The sequence below is a fragment of the Salvelinus fontinalis genome, chromosome 17 (genome assembly GCF_029448725.1).
Source record: "Salvelinus fontinalis isolate EN_2023a chromosome 17, ASM2944872v1, whole genome shotgun sequence".
Classification (NCBI taxonomy): Eukaryota; Metazoa; Chordata; class Actinopteri; order Salmoniformes; family Salmonidae; genus Salvelinus; species Salvelinus fontinalis.
Window position 1 is genome coordinate 37,449,576 of NC_074681.1, and position 19,500 is coordinate 37,469,075.

The following is a 19,500-nucleotide window of genomic DNA, read 5'->3' on the forward strand; positions in this document are numbered from 1 at the left end:
AGCTGTTCAATTAACCGACCACAAATACATGACAGCAGATGTTGAGAGAGTTTGTGGCAGCAAAAATAAGTTAGGACTTTGCTTACCGGTACTTTTGTTTTTGGTAACACAAATTACAAGCCTGTAAGCCCCATATGATTTCTAGACCCAGTTATATTAGTAAGAATGCTGTACTCTGTTATGATTGAGCAAATTAGGTGTGTTTCTCTTGCTCTCTCCCTCCCCTCTCATTCTCATTCTGTCATTCTCTCTCTCTCCCCCTCCCTCAATCTCAAAAAATAACACCCTCCTTGTGATGTGCTATGAGTCAGAGTTCGCAAAAGCCCAGCGGAGGATACGGACCAGTAGCTACAGCTCACTGCAGTAGAGGAGACAAGCAGAGGCGGTAAGGCTTACTTATTTGTGGATAAAGTATTCCTGGTAGTGACATTGTGAAGCTGTATAGTAGTTGATATGTTCCTTAGCGAGCAAAAGCATCTGACTATAGATTGGCTGAAGATATGACTGGATGTGAGAGACAGGTATACAGTATAAAGAAACAAAGACACCCTATGTATGTCATACACTTTCCCCAAATGTGTAGAGTAAATGTGAATGTTTCAGCTTGATTTATTTATTTTATTTCCGAAATGCTATATCCACCAATTTGTATGTGTTCATCAGAAATTACTTATGGGTACCTTCATGTGTGTAAAATATGACCGTTCTCGGATTTTTTATTAATAGATTTTGTACAAAACGCTATGTACTCATTGCTTCAGCTGGGATGGAATGTTTGTCCCTCTGGATAAAATCCTCTACTAAATCAGTGTTTCCCAACCCTGGTCCTCGAGTACACCAAACAGTACAAAGTTTCGTTGTAGCCCTTGACAAACACACCTCATTCAACTCATTGAGGGCTTGATGATTAGTTGACAAGTTGAATCAGGTGTGCTTGTCCAGAGTTACAATAAAACTGTGTACTGTTGGGGGTACTTGAGGACCTGGGTTGGGAAACACTGTGCTAAATGACAAAAATGTCAAATGTTTACCTCATACTACTGTAATGATTTTTTGTTGTTGAAATAGACATACGTATATTGATGTCACAAATGTATCATTTGCTAATTTCTTTATTCCAAAAAATGTAGCTATTTGTTACATTTGACTGTGTAAAACCTAGCAGTACTACTCATTTCTCTAAGAGTGAGGTGGATATATAGCATTTTGCAGAGAAACAGTGACAGATTTTAAACAAAAACAGCCTCCTGCCATGATTAGATAGCGGAAAAAAGACACCAATCTCTTATATAATTTCTTTAAACGATAAAAGCTAACATTTCTGAAAATGTATATATAGCGTTTTGGTGAGAAACTCTTTCTTTTTAGTGTCTGTTATTATTGGTCCATCACTGGTGAGAATGTCTGGGATGGGCATAACACACACATACCCTACTGGATGATACACATATTACACCTGTTACTTATAACATTACATTTCATTTGTGGCTCTTTTAACTCCTCTATGGTACCTATGCTGCTAATGCACTTAGATAGCCATGAGACACAGGAGTTTAACCCCACCATTCTGCCTGTATGAGTAAGAAGTTAGATTCCATTCACACATTTTACAGCCTCCAACCTCATGAGATAAAAGACGCAACGGAAAGAGCTGGGATAGATTGAGCAAATGGCAATTTGATAGCGTCGCCACCTGGACCCGTGGAATGTGTGTGTGTGTGTGTGTGTGTGTGTGTGTGTGTGTGTGTGTGTGTGTGTGTGTGTGTGTGTGTGTGTGTGTGTGTGTGTGTGTGTGTGTGTGTGTGTGTGTGTGTGTGTGTTCGTTCATCTTCCTCTGACTGTGCACTGGACTGGGTCAGAGTGAGATCCCATAGAGATCACACAGGGTTCAAAGCAAGCAGAGGAAAAAGCAAGGTGATAGTGAAGTGACTGTGGCCCAAACTTTCTCTGGTCTCCATATAATCACTCTCTGCCTGATGTAATTCTAGCTTTTTATGCCTTGCATTTTATTTGACTATATCTGTTTTACTGTAAAATCCATTGAGATGTTTCAATGAAAGGTGCATTTAAAAGAAAAAAGTGCACTATTGAGACCAGCTAACTAGGTGAAGCATCCCAGTTATCAGAAAGGATCTCACATGAAAAGACTAGTAGATTCATGCTCAACTCTGCATCTCAAAACCACATCTTGTTTCGACACCCACCCTTGGGTGTGACAAACCGTTGTCCCCACACACAATGACTCAGGGAAATAGAGGTGTTAACATTCCTTTCTTTTTCCTTTCCTTTTCAATGTCTACTGAACAAAAATATAAACACAATAGGTATTGTTCCTATGTGTCATGCCCTGAAATAAAAGATCAGAGAAATGTTCTATATGTACAAAGATATTATTTCTCTAAAATGTTGTGCACAAATTTGTTTACATCCCTGTTAGTGAGCATTTCTCCTTTGCTAAATTAATCCATCCACCTGAAAGGTGTAGCATATCAAGAAGTTGATTAAACAGCATGGTCATTACACATTACACCTTGTGCTGGGGACAATAAAAGGCCACTCTAAAATCTGCAGATTTTGTCACAAAACACAATGCCACAGATGTCACAAGTTTTGAGGGAGTGTGCACTTGGCATGCTGACTGCAGGAATGTGCACCAGAGCTGTTGCCAGATAACTAAATGTTCATTTCTGTACCTCCTCGAATGTCGTTTTAGAAAATTTGGCAGTACATTCAACCGGCCTAAGGACCTCCATATTCGGCTTCTTCACCTGCAGAATCCTCTGAGACCAGTCACCCGGACAGCTGATGAAACTGTGGGTTTGCACAACCAAATAATTTCTGCATAAACTGTCAGAAGCTCATCTGCATGCTCGTCGTCTTCACCAGGGTCTTGACCTTACTGCAGTTCGGTGTCATAACCAATTTCAGTGGGCAAATACTCACCTTCGATGGCCACTGGCACACTGGAGAAGTGTGCTCTTCACTGATGAATCTCAGTTTCAACTGTAAATTGTGCTCCCGAGTGGTGCAGCGGTCTAAGGCACTGTATCTCAGTGCTAGAGGCATCACTACAGACCCTGGTTCGATTCCAGGCTGTATCACAACAGGCCGTGATTTGGAATCCCATAGGGCAGCTCACAATTGTCCCAGCGTCGTCCTGGTTAGGATTTGGCTGGGGTAGGTCGTCATTGTAAATAAGAATTTGTTCTTAACTGACTTGCCTAGTTAAAAAATTGAAATACCGGGAAGATGGCCGAAAGCGTCTATGGTGTCGTGTGGGCGAGAGGTATGCTGATGTCAACGTTGTGAACAGAGTGCTCCATGGTGGAGGTGGGGTTATGGTATGGGCAGGCATAAACTACGGACAACAAACAGAATTGCATTTTATTGATGGAAATTTGAATGCACAGAGATACCGTGGCGAGATCCTGAGGCCCATTGTCGTGCCATTCGTCCGCTGCCATCACCTCATATATCAGCAAGATAATGCACGGCCCCATGTTGCAAGGATCTGTACACAGTTGCTGGAAGCTGAAAATGTCCCACTTCCTCCATGGCCTTTATACTCACCAGACATGTCACCTATTGAGCATGTTTGGGATGCTCTGGATTGACGTGTACGACAGCGCGTTCCAGTTCCCGCCAATATCCAGCAACTTCGCACAGCCATTGAAAAGGAGACAACATTCCACAGGCCACAATCAACAGCCTGATCAACTCCATGCGAAGGAGATGTGTTGCGCTGCATGAGGCAAATGGTGGCAACACCAGATACTGACTGGTTTTCTGATCCACTCCCCTACTTTTTTAAAAAGGTATCTGTGACCAACAGATGCATATCTGTATTCCCAGTCATGTAAAATCCATAGATTAGGGCCTAATGAATTTATTTCAATGACTGATTTCCTTAAATGAACTGTAAACTCAGTAAAATCTTTGAAATTGTTGCATGTTGCGTTTATATTTTTGTCCAGTGTAATTTGATTTGATTTGAATTTGCTGCACAGACCATGTTGAACAAGGTGAATTCCTTTAAAGACCCTCTGTACCACTGACTTCCAGTGCTCCATCGTAATCTTCCTGCTTTGTCCTACAGATATTCCTCCAGTATGGATCTGACCGAAGAGGATGACTATGATTACCACAACAACCTCACCCTGAACTACAGCTACGAGGACTACCACACCGTGTGTGAGAAGGCTGACGTGCGCTCCTTCGCTGGCCTCTTCCTCCCTGTGGTGTACGCAGCCTGTGTGGTGGTAGGGCTAGCCGGGAACTCCCTGGTGCTAGTTGTGTACGCCTACCACAAACGTCTGAGAAGAACCATGACGGAAGCCTTCCTAGCACACTTGGCCGTAGCCGACCTCCTCCTCCTCCTCACCCTGCCCATCTGGGCTGCAGACGCGGCGCTGGGCTGGGAGCTGGGCCTGCCTCTCTGCAAGCTGGTCTCTGCCTGCTACGCCATCAACTTCACCTGCTGCATGCTGCTGCTAGCCTGTGTTAGCATGGACCGCTACCTAGCATCTGTTAGAGCGGAGGGCAGGAACCAGGGAAAGCTGGGCAGGGTCTTCACCCGGGCGCACTGTGGGAAGGTCTGCCTAGGGGTGTGGGCTGTGGCTTTCCTCCTGGGTCTTCCCGATCTTCTGTTCTCCACAGTAAGGGAGACCCCCGGGAGGAGGGTCTGCATGGCCGTCTACCCGCCCAGTCTGGCCCGGGAGGTCAAGGCCTGCCTGGAGGTGGTTGAGGTCTTACTGGGGTTCCTGGTTCCTCTTCTGGTTATGATGTGGTGCTACGTCGGCGTGGGGCGTGTGCTGAGGCGGCTGCCCGAGGAGAGCAGAGGCAGGAGGCGGAGAGCTATCCAGGTGTTGCTGGTCGTGGTGGGGTTGTTCGTGGTCACCCAGTTGCCCTATAACGCGGTGAAGATGTGTCGGGCGATGGACTCGGTCTACACATTGGTGACCCACTGTGGTGTGAGTAAGGCCCTGGACCGGGCGGCGCAGGTCACTGAGAGCCTGGCTCTGACCCACTGCTGTCTCAACCCACTACTCTATGTCTTCCTAGGGTCCTCCTTCAGACAATATGCGCTGAAAGCAGCCAAGGCATTTGGAGAAAGGACGAAGAGGAGAAGGGGGGAGCAGAGAGAGGACGAAGGAACGGAGATGTCCTTCAACTCTCACAACACTGCCTCTCAGGAAACCAGCACCTTCTCCATATGAGAGAGAAGAGAGAGAGAGAGGGAGAGAGTGGGAGAGAGAGAGAGAAAGAGAGAGAGAGGATCTCTTTGGCTAACACCTTTGTATCACATGAGATTCTAGCACTTCTATAGCATGAGGACCTCCTCAACCCACCAAATACCCGCCTCCCCTCAAGAAAGCCAGTCTGGAAAGATCCACCCAATGAGGACTTCAACAGAAATCTGACCTGGACACAATGGGAGTTACTGGACCTGACAAATAATCACCTCATCCCCACCCCCACGCAACAGCCCCCTGGTTTCAACCTCCCCAGGAAGGAGGGATTCACCCTCAAAAGGTTCAGGACTGGCCACGGCCCATGCCTCGCCAACCTTCACCAATGGGGAATGAAAGAAAGCCCACTCTACGCCTGTGGGGTGGCGCAAACCCTGCACCACATTCTTGAAGTCTGTCCAATCTACAAACTCAGCGGAGGCCTGCTCACCCTTAACACAGCGGGACTGGAAGCAATCACTTGGCTAAAAGATCTGATTCATAATCTTGCTTCAGTGTATTAAGAAGCTATCAGTGCTGTATAACCAGATGCTTTAGTATCATTAATACTATATATCTGCTGCTATGGAATTATTGAACCCAACCAGGGGAAGGGTAAGGGCTAGTCTGGTCCCAGATCTGTTTGTAAAGGTGCTGTCGTGCCAGCTCCTATGGTCATTGTCAAGGGGAAGTGACAAAACAGCACAAACAGATGGGATTAGGCTAAGGAGAAGCATTCCAGTTACCAGAAAGGATCTAGCATAAAAAAACTATTTATGCTCTACCCTGCATCTTGAAACCACATTTTTGTTTCGACACCACCCCTTGTCCTCAGACATGTGGTTGACAATGACCTCAGGAATAGCGAAGTGTTTACATTCCTGTCTTTTCTATCAAAACAACGACAAGTTCCAGACGTTAATTAAAGCGAAGTTATAGGGGATAATGGCCTTCTGTTGCACAGAACGCACGCACACCCTCTTGATTGGCCTAGCATGTTGGGGAGCTCACACTTGTCAGTGGGGCCAGGGTACATTGTAATCGTATGAGATAAGAAAATGGCTATTTGAAGTTGTATGTTTATTTTTTGGGGAGAAACATCAAATGTAAGCAAGTTACTCGTGCCAATAGCAGTCCTATGGGATGGGTGGTGCCGCTAATTTCAATCTCATTAACTCATTACTCAAAATGTCAGCCACGACTTACCAAAACAGGTCAATCTTCTCCACTCTCTAAAAAAACAGCTGCGTATGTGGGGTGGGTCAGCCTGACCTTAGAGCCATACAAAACATATTATATGTATTTTTGACCACCTCCAGGACGTGATACCTACAAATGATCTAGTTACTTTAGACAGAAACAAAACTAGGGAGGTTGGTCAGAGAGGATGGGTGGGTGTAATCTGCGACCGTCTAGCAATCCAAAAGGTTGCATGTTTTTGAGTCGCGTCAGTGACAACTGTAGCATCTTAGCTAACCCTTCCCCTAACCCTTATTCTAAACGTAACCCATTTCACCTAACCTGCTACAGAAATATTACATTTACATAGGTATTCACACCCCTGAGTCAATACCTTTTTAGAAGTGATTACATCTGTGAGTCTTTCTGGGTAAGTCTATAAGAGCTCTGCACACCTGGATTGTGGAACATTTACTCATTATTCTTTTCAAAATTCTTCAAGCTCTGTCAAATTTGTGTTGATCATTGACAGACAACTATTTTCAGGTCTTGCCATATATTTTCAAAGTAGATTTAAATCAAAACTGTAACTCAGCCACTCAGGAACATTCATGGTCTTCTTCGTAAGCAACTCCAGTGTAGATTTGGCCTTGTGTTTTAGTTATTGTCCTGCTGAAAGGTGAATTAATCTCCTAGTGTCTGGTGGAAAGTAGACTGAACCAGGTTTTCCTCTGATTTTGCCTGTGCTTAGCTCCATTCCGTTTATTTTTCTTCCTGAACCCCCCCCCCCAGTCCTTAATGTTCACAAGCATACTCATAACATGAGGCAGCCACCACTATGTTTGAAAATATGGAGAGTGATACTTAGTAATGTGTTATTCAGATCCCTTAGATATTTTATTTAGCATTTTAGGACCCCTTTAGGTATCCCACAAAAATATTTTTCAATTTGGCCTTTACTACTATGGCCTATAGAAACGCATTGAATAACACATTCATAAATGGCAAAAACAAGACAATTAAAAAAATGTATCTAAGGAATAAGGTTTTGAAGTGTCTGTCCTAAATCGCAGGAAATATAGGCACTTTTTTGAGCAGTGTATATTCTTTTTTGGGGCACAAAACTACCTCCATACTTCCATTCATTTGTATGGGTTACCTTTAGACGAGTCCCATGGGGGAAGTAGAGCAAAACGTGTTTGCGAGAGTCTGTCTCCCATTTCTATTGAGTGGTGATAAAAGTTTTTAAGGCCAAACCGTTCAGACACTAAAGACGTTTTAGTGAGAAGACCAATTTTCGGGATGTCTCTTGGTCTGACAAACAGCACTGTAAACTCTAACTTTCTACTGCAGATGCAGAACCTCGACATAGGCGGATGAAATGAACTGAGACGCAGCCCACACAAAAAACATATCTCTAGCTTAAACTGACAGATTTTGATGGGGATTGTATTGTTACTTAGATTGACGCACCGGTGCCAGAACAGAAGTACTCTATTGGGGTGTTATTTTCTAAAGTACTATTCTAGGGATCAGAGGAATCTCTAAAGATGTCAGCCCTGGGAACAATGTCAATCCCTCAGTCTCAAAACTAAAGACACTAAATACCAGCATCATCCAAAGACCCAGAGACATTGTTCGTAATATTCAGTTTGCAACATGTTTCATTTACTTTAAGAGTGTGGTAGGAAAAATCGAAATATTATTTCACCTGCTAAAGACTAGTTGGCCTTTCAAAAAACCTGAGACATCTGCTCTGTTTATTACACACATTTTTACATGATCAGTCAATGCTCTTAGCCAAAACCCTCTGTTGTGGACAAAATGTTGAGTAACATCCCCACTCTTTCCACCCTTAAGAAATCTGTTTCAGTACATTTATTATTCAGCTCCTTGTCTGCTACCACCTCAGAAATGCACCCCCTTGCGAGTGAGCAGCACGATTGAGACCGGCTTTTAAAAACGTGTTCGTTGTTAAAGGTTCCGAACAGTTATTTTGATTCACATGTAAAATAGCCTTTTGAGTGACTAAAATATCACCTATACTTGGCATAGAAATGCTCAAAATTTGAGAAAAAGTACTCTATCAGAAATGTTGAAGAGACAGGCTTAGTGGGCAGGAGATCTTACTTAATGAAATTCCTATGGCAAGAAACTTGGATGCAGTGTTGCAGTAAAATCATCTCAAGCTAATTTGGTGATACACAAAGCAACCCAAACATTGAAATTGCATCAATAATGTCAAATCTTTTACATCTGCCATTCGGCATGTCTCTTGTGATGAGGTTCACAGCAGCACTGACAGATGTGTTGACATGACAACTGTGTCAGCTTTGAAAGACTCCTCCCCCTCTTTAATTCCATGCTGGCTGAAGACCTAGCCAGTAACTAGTCTAAACTTTTAATTGTATTTGCCGACACCCTAATCAAATGTTTATACTTCGATCTGGTTTCATCCAAATATCCAATTTTGTGAAAAACATGATTTTGACTGTTTATGACCCTTAACCTGCTCTTAGTTTTTTTTATTCAAAGTGTTGATGTTTTGGTTGCAATCTGGTGCCATTTGAGCTTGTTGTTGAAATGCCTTGTTTTACACTTTTTTTTCTGTACAACGTCAACAAATAAAATGTCATACTAGTCTACGGACCAGATACTGTAATTTATTTACTCAAAATGTATACATAAGATGGCGTTTGTTATTACCATCAGTAAAATGTTTATGGTAGGGTAACATTCCTGTTATTGACAGGTAATCAAATATACGACCTACTGCATAAGAACTCTTTTCAACAGTACATGACCATTAGCCCACAGCAATTGAATGTGTTTAATATAAAACTTTGGTCCAACAAAATGTGCAAATATACAAAATATAACAAAAACACAAAACAATATTCCTTTGATTAGGACAAGAAACTAGAAATATACAAAAGCCTTGCACTTCACACAAGGCACCATTCTGGTCTATAAAAATTCCGACCAATTGTCATACGGCAGGTCAAATTATCATAAGGCAGTTGGAACAGCTTCAAGTCCTGCAAAAAATAACTACAACCAAGAATCACTTTCTCTCATTGAAGTTTTAAAAAACCTCTATTATACATCTATTCAAATATAACTAGTTAAGGGAAATAACATATTTAAGCCTAAAATATTAGCAGTCACATTCATTTACAAAGCAAAACAGTAACATCCATACAGTTAGGCCTTCAGTTAAATAAGACTGAGTAAGATCGAGTTCAGAAAGACGCTTCACATTGCATGGTGGAGATGAGGAAGACATCGAGTCAGTGAGAATCAACACTACCTGACGTAATTACAGACATCCGGGTCTACATACAATCACACTGGATCAACAAGCATCTCCACGACCGAAAACGTCAATAACTGTGTCCATTTCAGCAATGAACACGACTATGAGGTGTTAAATATCAAAAGGATCTACAGAAAAAGAGGAACCCGGGCATCAACGCAATGTGATTCAGTTGTGGAAAATACTTTGGTCGTCCAAACAAAGACGATGTAGAGATGCATCTAAACAAGTGCATTGGATAGCCAACAACAACCACACATGGCAGTATCCACTCAGGCACTTCGCTAACTGTAATCTTCCTCTAGAATGTAGCAGGGTTTTCCCTTCACCTGACTCAAATATGGCTGTATTATTGTCTGGACTCTCAATGTATTCCCCTCACACATGAATGAGAAACTTCCCTCAGGACCCCCATTTGAGCACTGCGACTCCTGGTATAAACAAAGGGAGATCAATTACTGTCATACAGCGGATCAAATCCTCATCCTCCTCTGGCAGATACATTCAGCTGCTACATTCTTCATAATTCACATTTGGACAGATAGTAATGGCTGGTAGAGCCATAGCTAGAGATGAATGAGGGGCTGGGAATAAGAGGTCATAATAGGTCGCTGATATCTAGGGGCTCAGAAATGTGAGTGTTTAGGGTTGATGCCAAAGGGATATTATTAGGAATACAACCATTGGCTTCAGAATAGGTAGTGCACTAATAACTAAATGTAGGCTTAAATTAGGAAATTTAAACATGACAGAAGAACCTCTGCTACGCTAGGGAAAAGTAAAGAAACACCCCGCTGTTCGTACGAACGTGACGCCCTCTCGTCCCTCAGTAATTAAGGATCTGGACGTCGAACAGATCACAGACTCCCTCATTGTCATCCAGGTTGAAGTTGTAGTCCACCCCTGCATTGGGAGACAGTCGCAGCAGAGGGAACACTGTAACACAAAATAGAGAGGAGAAAACTCAAATCTCACACTGTTAAACGTGTATATCTTGATGGTCTTTGGAGAGAGAATATTGAGAGCAGCCAGATAGGATCTTTAGACTCTCAGCCCTAATGCTTACCATCAGAAGACATCAGCTCATCTATTAGGTCAGCCACACCTAAAGAACACAGAAAACATTTATCTGTACGTATACCACACAGGGAGTAAAGCCATGTTAATATAAGCCCCCATCCAAACCAGTTGGCCACCCTCCCAGTTCCAGACCTCCCTCAGCTGCTCTCCTGAGGGAGAGACCTCCCAACCCTCACACCCCCCTCCCTCACATTCTCTCTCCTCCTCCAGCTAGTCTCCTGTGTTGGTTAGTTTCAGCAGGCTGCGCACTTCCCCCTCTCACCTCCCCCTCACTCACTCACCCTCTCTCTCTTCCTTCATGTGGTCGCCTGTGTTGGTTAATTTCAGAAGGCTGCCCACGTCCAGCATGGACTGGAGCTCCTGGCCTAAGTGTCCTCCCAGAACCCCTTGCTGCTGGACACCTGTTGGCGTGCCGACCAACTGCTGCATCGCTAGACCAGTAGTCGCCTGGGGATGGCATTCTACAGGTGGGGAAGAGGAACAAAACAGTAGCATGGCATTAGTCTGGAGCATGACGGGATTTGATGCTGCAAATACTTCCCATTGCTCTTACTCCCTCATCTATACAGTTGTTGATTTCAGATATGACAATAACAATCTTTTTTTTTTTTAAGTCACTAAAATCCTTAGCCTGTAGCAATCAGAAGGGAATCTAAGATAACGCCACCAGTAATTTGTAGAATATCTTCACAACTTCACAAATGATGTGAACCCTGAGTGAATGGCCTAGTAGTCCTCCTTACCCATGTGTATGTCTGGTGGGGTGGAGGAGGGTGTAAGATCCTCATCGTACCTCCGCAGTGGCGCCATCTTGTGTTCAGAGATGTGGTGTGTCACAGGGCTGGGGAAATGGGCTGAATCAGATGGCAGGGGGAACCTCTGCAGGTCCGCAGGGGTGGTGGGTGGGGTAGGCATGGAAGACAGGTCCTCTGGGGGAGGCACAGAGAACACAACGGGTCTGGAGGAACCAGACTCTTTGTTGATGAGCATCACCTGGATCGGAGCTGACGTGCTCCTTAGATTCACCTGGTACCTCTTCTGGCCTCTCTGACCCTAGGAGACCATGGGGACAGTTTATACACCAAATAGCCTTTTCATAAAATGGTGTCGACCCAAAACAAACTGCTCTGGTTCGGATAGTTTCTTTCCACATCATCCTTTCCAGTACAGTTCAACCAACTACGGTGGATGCGTAAACAGTCCAGCCCAGTATGGCTTAGCTTGGTTCGACTTAGCTCAGTAGTGTGAAATAGGTATAAAGCGCTTGACTTTGTTCCAATATCCACCCTAGCACACCACATGACATACCGTTTCAGGCACCGGTACCTCCAGTTGTGTTCCTGAGGGAGCGACCACCGCCAGGAGTGTGTCCCCGCTGAACGCATCACAGATGTCCTCGTGGGTCACATACATATATGTGGGCAGTGTTAAGGAAAGAAATGGGGAGGGAGACTGAAGTGGAGCAGGAAAGACTGACGTGATAATCAGTGTAAACTGGAAAAACTAGACCAAGAGCATTAAACAACAAAGAGCCTAAAACTGATCTGACATGCTAATTACACTCATGTATGTAATCCCATCCTTAAATTTAAGGGATTTCCTCCTTTGAGTTCATCGTTAAAAGTAGGGGGGCCTTTCAGGGACATAATCACTGTCAGCGTAGATGAGGTAGAACACAGGTATAAGAGGAACAGACAAAACCCATCTCATATTTCACCCTGTCTAATTCCAAAATTAAGACCGAATCCTCCTTCTCAAATTCTCACAAATGTCCCACCAATAAATGCATGATTCACGCTAAACTTCGAGCTACACGAGTGACTTACGGGCAGTAACACACGCAACCTAATGGGGCAGTTCCCCACCACCCCCACAGCGCGAGGGAGTTCATGTTGAAGGATATCTGCTGCCGATGGGGTCGTCGTTCATGTGTTTGATGCTCTGCTCCAGCCAGGCCTTCTGGCTGTCAAGCTCCTTCTCCTGCTCCTCCAGCTCACACAGCTGAGAAGTCAGCACCTCCACCTGCTCCAGCACCTCCGCTGTCTGGCAGCCCAGGTTCTCCCCTCTGGGACAGGATGAAAGAAGGGGTTTGAATGGGAGAATGTGTGTGTAGGGCATTTGGATGTGTAGTGATTTTTCACATTCCTTTCCCTTACGTGTTGCATGGAAATAACACCATCCAGAGTGACTGACTTCAATCACTCTGACCCTGCAGACAACAGGCAGCCGCCGCCCACTCACCTCCACTGAATTATGTTCTTGGTTTTCTTCTCGATGAGGCCCACTCCCTCCAGCACGTTGGTGATGTCATAGATCCTCCTCTTCTGTCTCACAGCCAAGCTGTCTGCAGCCTGTCAATGGACACAACAGACGTGTTTAAAAACTAGACAATACTGACAGACACCCGAAGAGACCATTACTGAGAAAACTAATCTTGAGGAAAACTGTACAGTCACAATACATTGGGGATGAAAACCCATGCAAACACGTGGACATGATGAAGCTGCTTTCTTTTGTGTAGAATTAAACTACCGAGTACTGTGTATATATGCCTACCCACCCAGGCTCAGATTTGGCACAAACCAACCAAAACTTGGCACATGAAGACTAAGTAGACTTCACACAATGGAAGGAGGGAGGGAACCTGCCTGCCTGCCTGCTGAGTAAACAGCCTGCTGAGGCGCGCAAGGAGAGAGGGAAATGTCCAAACTCCTTATCAGTGAAGGAGTTGAACACAGCCAGTTCAAACAGCCAGGTTGTCCAGGTGGGTAGTAAGTAAGTTAGGTGGTCCTAGTCTACTCTGCATTAATCAATCAATCAATCAATCATTACAATCACTGTAAAAGGAAGGAAACCTTGTCCGGAACCAGACTCTGATGGGGGTGGGGTTAGTAGGGATGGCCAGGTGTCCCAGTTGTGATCATCTTGGTCGCATTAACAGTTTAAGTAACTTGTTGCATAACATACATGTCCAGAAAACATTATTTCATAGCTATGGACCAATTACAATAGGCTTGCCTTGCTAGGTATCTATCTGCCTTTAAGTGGGGAGATATAAAGTAAGGCATTTGACAGAAATGAAAACTGGCAGAATGAAAGTGTGCCAGCACCTAACTAGCTGGCTAGCAAGCAAGCTTTTCTGGCTAGTTCATTTCCAAATGTAAAAACTTTCTTCACTGTGAAATGACCTTGAGACGTTATAACACATTGACAATCTGAGATTTGGTCAGAAGAATGACTGGTGAATATAGACCTTGCTTTGGCTTTGTTCAATTTCACACCAATGTCTCTGGCTGGATGATGGGAAAAACACCGACATAACATTGCATAAATAGTGACAAATATGAGGAGAAGCAAGCTCGACAACTGACCACTTTCAGGTCAAGTACGCCGTCCTTCGCCTCTTGGAGTAAAGTCACGAACTTGATTGTGAGGAGCCCCAAACTTTTCTCATGTCGACTCGATGCGGCTCCGCCGTTCGGAAGGCTCGAGCGCATAGACTCAGCCATTGTCTCGAGCTCCTGGGTGAGAAATGTTTCTAAAGCTAACTAGGTTGTTGAACTGACTTCTTGGGTGGTGAGGTGATGGCTGAGAGAAACGGGAATTTTCTCCATTCAGTTTATTTACCTCAGTCAGGACGACGGCAAATACTGTTTGAGGTTTTTAAAACGAACGGAAGTGACGTTAGATTACAATTGCCATGGCAACTTCCCTTACCCCATGCAGAGATATTAGCAAAAACAGTCCAGTATGAAGATAGGCAGAAACTACTTCGATAATAGAAATCCCCGATCACACTTGTAAACGATGTCATAGCGACGTTGGCTAGCTACGCTCATGCGCAGAAACACCTCTCTCTCTCTCTCAAAAGTTTTAGAACACCTACTCATTCAAGGGTTTTTCTTTACTATTTTCTACATTGTAGAATTAGTGAAGACATCAAAACTATGAAATAACACATATGGAATCATCTAGTAACCAACATTGTTAAATAGCCACACTTTGATGACACCTTGATGACAGCTTTGACAGCTTTGCACACTCTTATCATTCTCTCAACCAGCTTCACCTGGAATGCTTTTCCAACAGTCTTGAAGGAGTTCCCACATATGCTGAGCACTTGTTGGCTGCTTTTCCTTTACTCTGCGGACCGACTTATCCCGAACCATCTCAATTTGGCTGAGGTCGGGGGATTGTGGAGGCCAGGTCATCTGATGAAATTCCATTACTCTCCTTGGTCAAATAGCCCTTACATAGCCCGGAGGTGTGTTGGGTCATTGTCCTGTTGAAAAACAAATGATAGTCCCACTGGGATGGCATATCGCTGCAGAATGCTGTGGTAGCTGTGCTGGTTAAGTGTGCCGTGAATAAAATAAAATCACAGACAGTGTCACCAGCAAAGCACCCCCACACCTCCTCCTCCATGCTTCACGGTGGGAACCACACATGCAGAGATCATCTGTTCACCTACTCTGCGTCTCACAAAGACACAATGGTTGGAACCAAAAATCTCAAATTTGGACTCAGCATACCAAAGGACAGATTTCCACTGGTCTACTGTCTTGTGTTTCTTGGCCCAAGCAAGTCTCTTCTTCTTATTGGTCCTTTAGTAGTTGTTTTTTTGCAGCAATTCGACCATGAAGGCCTGTTTCACGTAGTCTCGTCTGAACAGTTGATTTTGAGATGTGTCTGTTACTTGAACTCTGTGCAGCATTTATTGGGTTGCAATCTGAGGTGCAATTAACTCTAATGAACTTATCCTCTGCAGCAGAGGTAACTCTTTGTCTTCCTTTCCTGTGGTGGTGAAATTTTCCAGATTGACAGACCTTCATGTCTTAAAATAATGATGGACTGTCGTTTCTCTTTGCTTATTTGAGCTGTTCTTGCCATAATATGGACTTGGTATTTTACCAAATAGGGCAATCTTCTGTATACCACCCCTACCTTGTCACAACACAACTGATTGTCTCAAACGCATTAAGGAAATAAATTCCACAAATGTACTTTTAACAAAGCACACGTTAATTGAAATGCATTCCAGGTGAATACCTCATGAAGCTGGTTGAAAGAAATCCAAGAGTGTGCAAAGCTGTCATGAAGGCAAAGTGTGGTTACTTTGAAGAATCTTAAATATAAAATACATTTGGATTAGTTTAACACTTTTTGGTTACTACATGATTCCATGTTATTTCATAGTTTTGATGTCTTCACTATTATTCTACAATATAGAAAATAGTAAATAAATAAAAACCCTTGAATGAGTAGGAGTGTCAACTTTTTACTGGTACTGTACATGTAAGTACATACATACACCCAAGTAGGTCACATGTTTTTTGAAACCAGGATTGCTATTCACTTGCGCTTTTAAAGATGGAAAGGAGTTCCATGCACTCATAGCGCTGTGTAATACTCTATGTTTCCTTAAATTTGTTCTGGACCTGGGGACTTTGAAAAGACCCCTGGTGGCATGTCTGGTGGGGTAAGTGTTTGTGTCAAAGCTGTGTGTAAGTTGACTAAGCAAACAATTTGGAATTTCCAACACGTAAGTGTTTCTTAAAAAAAACAATTAGTGACGCAGTCACATGGAAAATAGCAAAAATAAGGGAAAACCCTGGAATGAGTAATCAAACTTTTGACTGGTAATATATTTACGCCGGAAGAAATGGCAGCAGTTTTACGGGCCCCAACCAATTGTGCTATTATGTGGGTTTTTTTGTGTTATTTGTAACTTATTTTGTACATAATGTTTCTGCAATCTTATCTTATGGCAAAAAAAGAGCTTCTGGATATCAAGACAGCGATCACTCACCTTCGATTAGACAAAGATTTCTTCTTCAACAAGCAGGACGCACAAGACATTCTTCAAACACCCGACAAGGCCAACATCCCAGTTATTGGCAAGAGGAAGAGACGCAGGTACAGAGGGCACAGAGCGGGGTGCCTCGTAAGGATTCGCAGAAGGCGAGTGGGAAAGCTGCCGTTACCGTCAATTTTACTCGCCAACGTGCAATCATTGGACAATAAATTAGACGAGGTACGATCACGAATATCCTACAAACGGGACATCAAAAACTGTACTATCTATCGGTCTGTGTATATCGGTCTGTGTATATTTGTAAACAACAGCTGGTGCACGAAATCTAAGCAAGTCTCTAGATTTTGCTCGCCTGAAGTAGAGTATCTTGTGATAAAATTCAGAACACACTATTTGTCTAGAGAGTTTTCAGCTATACTTTTCGTGGCTGTTTATTTACCACCACAGACGGATGCTGGAACTAAGACTGCTTATTTCCTTATACAGCTGACTGAGTGCAAACAGGAAACCAGTCACACAGAGGCGGCGCTCCTAGTGGCTGGAGACTTTAATGCAGGGAAACTTAAATCAGTTCTACCTAATTTCTATCAACATGTTAAATGTGCAACCAGAGGGGGGTGGGGGGGGTGGGTGGAATCTAGATCACCTGTACTCCACACACACAGAGAAGCGTGCAAAGCTCTCCCTCGCCCTCCATTTGGTAAATCCGACCACAATTCTATCCTCCCGATTCCTGCTTACAAGCAAAAATTAAAGCAGGAAACACGAGTGAATCGGTCTATAAAAAAGTGGTCAGGTGAAGCAGATGCTAAACCACAGGACTGTTTTGCTGTAACATGTTCCGGGACTCTTCTGATGGCATTGAGGAGTACACCACATCAGTCACTGGCTTTATCAATAAGTGCACCGAGAACATCGGCCCCACAGTGACTGTACGTACATACCCCAACCAGAAGCCATGGATTACAGCCAACATTCACACTGAGCTAAAGGGTAGAGCTGCCGCTTTCAAGGTGCGGGACTCTAACCCGGAAGCTTATACGAAATCCTGCTATGCCCTCCAACAAACCATCAAACAGGCAAAGCATCAATACAGGGCTAAGATTGAATCATACTACACCGGCTCTGACGCTCGTCTTATGTGGCAGGGCTTGCAAACTATTACAGACTTTAAAGGGAAGCACAGACGTGAGCTGCCCAGTGACACGAGCATACAAGACGATACAAGACAAGCTAAATCACTTCTATGCTCGCTTCGAGGCAAGCAACACTTGCTTGAGGCATGCGTGAGAGCATCAGCTGTTCCGGACGACTGTGTGATCACGCTCTCCGTAGCCGACGTGAGTAAAACCTTTAAACAGGTCAACATTCACAAGGCTGCGGGGCCAGACGGATTACCATGACGTGTGCTCCGGGCATGTGCTGACCAACTGGCAGCTGTCTTCACTGACATTTTCAACATGTCCCTGATTGAGTCTGTAATACCAACATGTTTCAAGCAGACACCATAGTCCCTGTGCCCAAGAACACAAAGGCAACCTGCCTAAATGACTACAGACCCGTAGCACTCATGTCCGTAGCCATGAAGTGCGTTGAAAGGCTGGTAATGGCTCACATCAACACCATTATCCCAGAAACCCTAGACCCACTCCAATTTGCATACCGCCCAAACAGATCCACAGATGCAATCTCTATTGCACTCCACACTGCCCTTTCCCACCTGGACAAGAGGAACACCTACATGAGAATGATATTCATTCATTACAGCTCAGCGTTCAACACCATAGTGCCCTCAAAGCTCATCACTAAGCTAAGGATCCTGGTACTAAACACCTCCCTCTGGAACTGGATCCTGGACTTCCTGACGGGCCGCCCCCAGGTGGTGAGGGTAGGTAGCAACACATTTGCCACGCTGATCCTCAACACTGGAGCCCCTCAGGGGTGGCAGATGTGGCAGATGTGTTGTTGCCTACCGTTACCACCTGGTGGCAGCCCGTCAGGAAATCCAGGATCCAGTTGCAGAGGGAGTTGTTTAGTCCCAAGGTCCTTAGCTTAGTGATGAGCTTTGTGGGCACTATGGTGTTGTAGTCAATGAACAGCATTCTCACATAGGTGTTCCTTTTGTCCAGGTGGGAAAGGGTAGTGTGGAGTGCGATTGAGATTGCGTCATCTGTGGATCTGTTGGGGCATTATTGGAGTGGATCTAGGGTATCTGGGATGATGTTGTTGATGTGAGCCATGACCAGCCTTTCAAAGCATTTCACGGCTACCGACGTGAGCGCTACGGGGTGGTAATCATATGGCAGGTTACCTTTGCTTCCTTGGGCACAGGGACTATGGTGGTGTGCTTGATCTGGTATTACAGACTCGGTCAGGGAGAGTCAGTCAACTGGCAAGTGTCTTCAATGTCAGTGAAGACACTTGCCAGTTGGTCCGTGTGAATGCTTTGAGTACACGCCCTTGTAATCCGTCTGGCCCCGCGGCTTTGTGAATATTTAAAGGTCTTACATCGGCTACGGAGAGCGTGATCACACAGTCGTCCGGAACAGCTGGTGCTCTCATGCATGCTTCAGTGTTGCTTGCCTCAAATCGAGCATAAAAGGCATTAAGCTTTTCTGGTATGCTCGTGTCACTGGGCAGCTCGCAGCTGGGGTTCCCTTTGTAGTCCGTAAAAGTTTTCAAGCCCTGCCACATCTGACGAGTGTCAGAGCCGGTGTAGTAGGATTCAATCTTAATCATGTATTGACGCTTTGTCTGTTTGATGGTTCATCTGAGGGCGTAGTGGGATTTCTTATAAGCTTCCGGATTAGTGTCCCGTTCCTTGAAAGCGGCAGCTCTAGCCTTTAGCTCAATGCGGAAGTTTCCAGTAATCCATGGCTTCT

The 19,500-nt window shown here is 44.3% G+C and overlaps 2 protein-coding genes across 2 annotated transcripts; one reads left to right on the forward strand and one right to left on the reverse strand.

Annotated features, from left to right (window-relative positions):
* The first annotated feature begins 302 nt into the window (after nucleotides 1–302).
* Nucleotides 303–9,056, forward strand: LOC129814279 (atypical chemokine receptor 4-like). The gene is made up of 2 exons (XM_055867303.1): nucleotides 303–385; nucleotides 4,097–9,056. The coding sequence occupies exons 1-2, from the start codon at nucleotides 303–305 to the stop codon at nucleotides 5,214–5,216; spliced, it is 1,203 nt and encodes a 400-aa protein (XP_055723278.1). The 3' UTR covers nucleotides 5,217–9,056.
* A 167-nt stretch (nucleotides 9,057–9,223) lies between these two features.
* On the reverse strand, nucleotides 9,224–14,602 carry e2f5 (E2F transcription factor 5). Its single transcript, XM_055867304.1, has 8 exons — nucleotides 14,175–14,602; nucleotides 13,045–13,154; nucleotides 12,707–12,868; nucleotides 12,112–12,220; nucleotides 11,547–11,856; nucleotides 11,085–11,264; nucleotides 10,790–10,828; nucleotides 9,224–10,659 (listed from the first exon to the last, which is right to left on the reverse strand). Exons 1-8 carry the CDS (start codon nucleotides 14,310–14,312, stop codon nucleotides 10,550–10,552), a joined length of 1,158 nt encoding a protein of 385 aa, XP_055723279.1. The 5' UTR covers nucleotides 14,313–14,602; the 3' UTR covers nucleotides 9,224–10,549.
* Nucleotides 14,603–19,500: the final 4,898 nt, after the last annotated feature.

Coding starts and splice junctions, on each gene's coding strand:
- LOC129814279 (XM_055867303.1), top strand. CDS start 303: ATGAGTCAGAGTTCGCAAAAGCCCAGCGGAGGATACGGACCAGTAGCT. Junction 386..4,096: donor AGAGGAGACAAGCAGAGGCG/GTAAGGCTTACT, acceptor TTTGTCCTACAG/ATATTCCTCCAGTATGGATC.
- e2f5 (XM_055867304.1), bottom strand. CDS start 14,312: ATGGCTGAGTCTATGCGCTCGAGCCTTCCGAACGGCGGAGCCGCATCG. Junction 11,857..12,111: donor AGGTACCGGTGCCTGAAACG/GTATGTCATGTG, acceptor ATGGTCTCCTAG/GGTCAGAGAGGCCAGAAGAG. Junction 10,660..10,789: donor TGAGCTGATGTCTTCTGATG/GTAAGCATTAGG, acceptor TTTGTGTTACAG/TGTTCCCTCTGCTGCGACTG.